The following is a 3,362-nucleotide window of genomic DNA, read 5'->3' as shown; positions in this document are numbered from 1 at the left end:
TCCGACGGCGGCGGCTGCTGCGGAGACCGGTGCGGGAGGCGGGGAAGCCAAAATGAGAGAGGCAGAGAGGTGCCGGGCTCCGGGGGGCGGAAGGAAGGTCTAAGTTAGGCTTGTGACAGCAGGTAAGGTTTTTAACACGGAAAGTCATTATTAGAAGCCAGGAAGTTTGGTTGCAGCTTAGATGTAGGAGTTCCACAACAGCCCTGAAAGCCCCTTTATTATATGAGCAGCAATGCTTTAATTCTCTCTTCCACTGGATAAATAAAAGGTAGCAGAGTGATTTCGGAAGAAAAAGATAAGCAAGTGACAACGACAAAAAGCTTTTTAGGAAGCAACAGGACATTAGTACGAGAAATGAGAAGTATGAAGACCCACAATCCAAGGGGTGTCTCCGGGGAATGTAAGGGCAGAGAGATAGGAAAGCAGCCAGAAGGAGGTATTTCCAAGACTGTTCTTCATATTAGTCTTTTCAGGAAGAGTACGTCATCTAGGAACGCGAGAGTTCAAGGCAGGTGGTAAGAAACAGAGTGCTGAATGCTCTGAGCAGACACCAGAGGAGGTGAGAAAGAAGTGTTTATCAACCCGCCACTAGCAAACGTAAGAGCAGCTAGGACTACAGAGCTTAGCTAAGGGCTCGAACCCAGGCCATAGCGGCACACCCGGCTGCTCCCCAGGACAAGCCTCCCTGCATGCTCTTCTAAATAGCGACTTGAGCGCAGTAGCGCCGATATGCCTGGGAGTTACTTATTTCAAGGCAGATCAAGTGGCTCTGCAGAAGCTAAAAAGGGTTAGTAGCCAACGATCTTACCTGAGCGTCTCTCTGGGATGTTCATGGAGAGCAACCCAGGTTGTGCAACCTAACTAGGCAGGTGATCTTGCTGCGGAACTTAGGACTGAGTAGTTTTAACATGCTCTTTTACCCCAAATGACCCGTACCCCAGAAAAGCACGGGCATTTCCCCTTATGCTGGCAACTCACCGTATTTTAGTTCGCAGATCTGACTGTCTTTCTTCTTTAGTTTCTCACAGATCTTTTCCACGGGGATGTGATGACTCATGGGCTTTGATACCTCGTTAATGATTTTGGTGGCTGCATCACTTGTGGCCCCAACATAATAGCACTAGAGGGAAGAAAAGAGCGAGGTGGGGACGCACGGAAAAATGCTTCTAAAAGGAGAGTTTTCTATCCATCTTCTCTCCTCACGTGGTTTTGCAGCTAGATGTTTAGTGTTACAGAACCTTTCCAAGGGACCGCCACAGACAGGCAAAAGGAAGCCTAACTCTGAGCCCGGGGTACTGAGACGTTTCCCATCACACTGCTTTTAAAGCTGTCGAGGCTGGTTGTCTTGTTTCTCAACTTTTTAAAAAATTAGATTGGATTAAGAATAAAGTCTTCTTCCTTTAAGGAGAAAGACTTTCTGAAGCGTTCCCCCTCTGCATTTCTGATGGTGTCTCTCTGCAGTTTTCTTCTTAGGAGAGTTCAGGGCCTTTTCCTTGGGGCTCTTCATTTGCGGATCGCCTTCTGTTTTTCGCTAGGGCAATTTGGTTTTCCTTTATTTAGTTTTCAGCTGAACAGCCAAAGAGCATAAATATTTTAACAGCTTATATAGCACCCCAAATACAGTTTAAGGGACAAGGAAGTCCTACAGCAAATAAAAGCTTTGTAATCCCCAGCGCTTCACTAACAGGGAGAAACAAGGTCAGCCAGTAAGATGTCTGTTGACAGATTGGGTTTTTTTTTTTTTGGTTGGGTTTTTTTGGGGTTTTTTTTAGGTGAAGAGGTCGAACTCCTCAAGTCTTCTCTTACAAAAAATACAGGACCAATTGTGGCCACAGAGCTAGGGAGAACAGCCCCTGGGAAGCCATATCATACAAACTCAGAAGCACTAGTTTCCCCTCGTTTGCCAAGTATTCTACAACTTATTCCCTCAAGAGGCAAGTATCACCGACTACTACTGCTACTTACCAGGCGGTTCTCTTTGCCTTTTGCTTCTTTGCAGGATTTCAAGAGCTCCTTTTCAATACTGGCAGGCGTGAACTCAACATCGTTGTCCTTTAGGCTCTGGTAGAATCTTCCCAGGAACGTAACGCACACTGGAAGGGAAGATGGATGGAGTTACCTGCCACTGCAGTAATCTCGCGGCAGCTCTTAGAGGGCACTTGTATGGAAACTGAACAAGGGATTTGGAGAACAGAACTTCTAGAAGCTGCAATAGCAGTCAGTGACTTCACACATATTTCAGTTAGTCTTTCAGAGCACACGTGAATCAACAATACGCCTCGGTATTTTTGGTGGATTTTTGACAATCTGAGAAACCAGATCCGTGGAAGTGTCCAGGGGCTTCTGTACACTGTCCTGAGTGAGCAGCAGGATTCAGCTGAGGGACACAACACAAAACAGTGCCCGTGCAAAAATGTGAACTTAATTTTCTGTCTTATTCTTGCTGCTTTGGGAAGCAACTTGTCAGACCACAGGCTTCAAAACCAGTTCTGATTGAAAACCAACTCTCTCTCTACATAATCCCGTTACAGACTCCACGTGTGCTGTTTTTAGTAATACGGTATCACTGATTATCAAGCTGGGTCAGTTCGTAGGTAAGTTAATTCCAAGAGAAAAAGAAATTATGCGATCACACGCTACGTCCACTCAGCGTGTTTCTCCTCTCTTCATTCCCACAAGCTTCTGAATCGGTTTCAGATTGAAAGAGGGAAGAGCCTTAAAGATGATGAAACTCCCACCAGCGCACCAGCAGTTGAGGGGACAGATCCAAGTTCCTGCCTGTGGGGAGGGCAGGTACAGCTCAGTCGTTACACTTTCCCTTTGGCAGCAGTCGCTCCGCATACGCTCCAGACTAAGCACAGCACACCCGCGTGTTGCTGAGGAGGAGGGCAGACGGCTACGGTTACGGCAGCACGCAGGATCTGTGCGACAGGGTGACCGAGAGAGCGGCTGCGCGTTCGCAGAGTGTCCGATTTCGCTCATTCTGCTGCTCGCGCAACTCGCCTGTGAACATCAGCATCGCCTGGACCAAGAGCTCTACGGCCCCACCAATTCCTGCAGCAGGACCTGTGGATTCTCACAGCTTCCAGGTGTGAGACAAGTGCCAGGCACTGCCCTGCCTCTAGAGGAAAGGTACAAGTTACGTCTTTTACGTGACTGGTTTACCCCAACAGGAAGGGATCGGCAAACGTTATTGTCATTAGCAGCTTGTATTCACCGCTGAACGCAAGCCGTGGCACGGGACCCGGGCAAATACAAGATATCGAGTGCGACCATCACAAAGCCAGGTAGAAACTTACTCTCGTTATATTAAAACTAGGTGCAATTATAAGCTGGGCCATTTAGGAAAACATTTTTTGGTA

General features: G+C 47.5%; 1 protein-coding gene across 1 annotated transcript; it reads right to left on the bottom strand.

The window, feature by feature from the left end:
• Positions 1–220: 220 nt before the first annotated feature.
• Positions 221–2,106, bottom strand: MANF (mesencephalic astrocyte-derived neurotrophic factor; the record flags this gene model as incomplete). The annotated part of the gene is made up of 3 exons (XM_009321866.1): positions 221–487; positions 979–1,120; positions 1,966–2,106. Coding segments are annotated over 3 exons (315 nt in total), but the record flags the coding sequence as incomplete, so codon positions are not given.
• Positions 2,107–3,362: the final 1,256 nt, after the last annotated feature.

Source organism: Pygoscelis adeliae, unplaced genomic scaffold (assembly GCF_000699105.1).
Source record: "Pygoscelis adeliae isolate BGI_AS28 unplaced genomic scaffold, ASM69910v1 Scaffold94, whole genome shotgun sequence".
NCBI classification, from domain to species: Eukaryota; Metazoa; Chordata; class Aves; order Sphenisciformes; family Spheniscidae; genus Pygoscelis; species Pygoscelis adeliae.
Note: the sequence above shows the minus strand (reverse complement) of the source record. Positions and strands in the feature narration are given on the sequence as shown.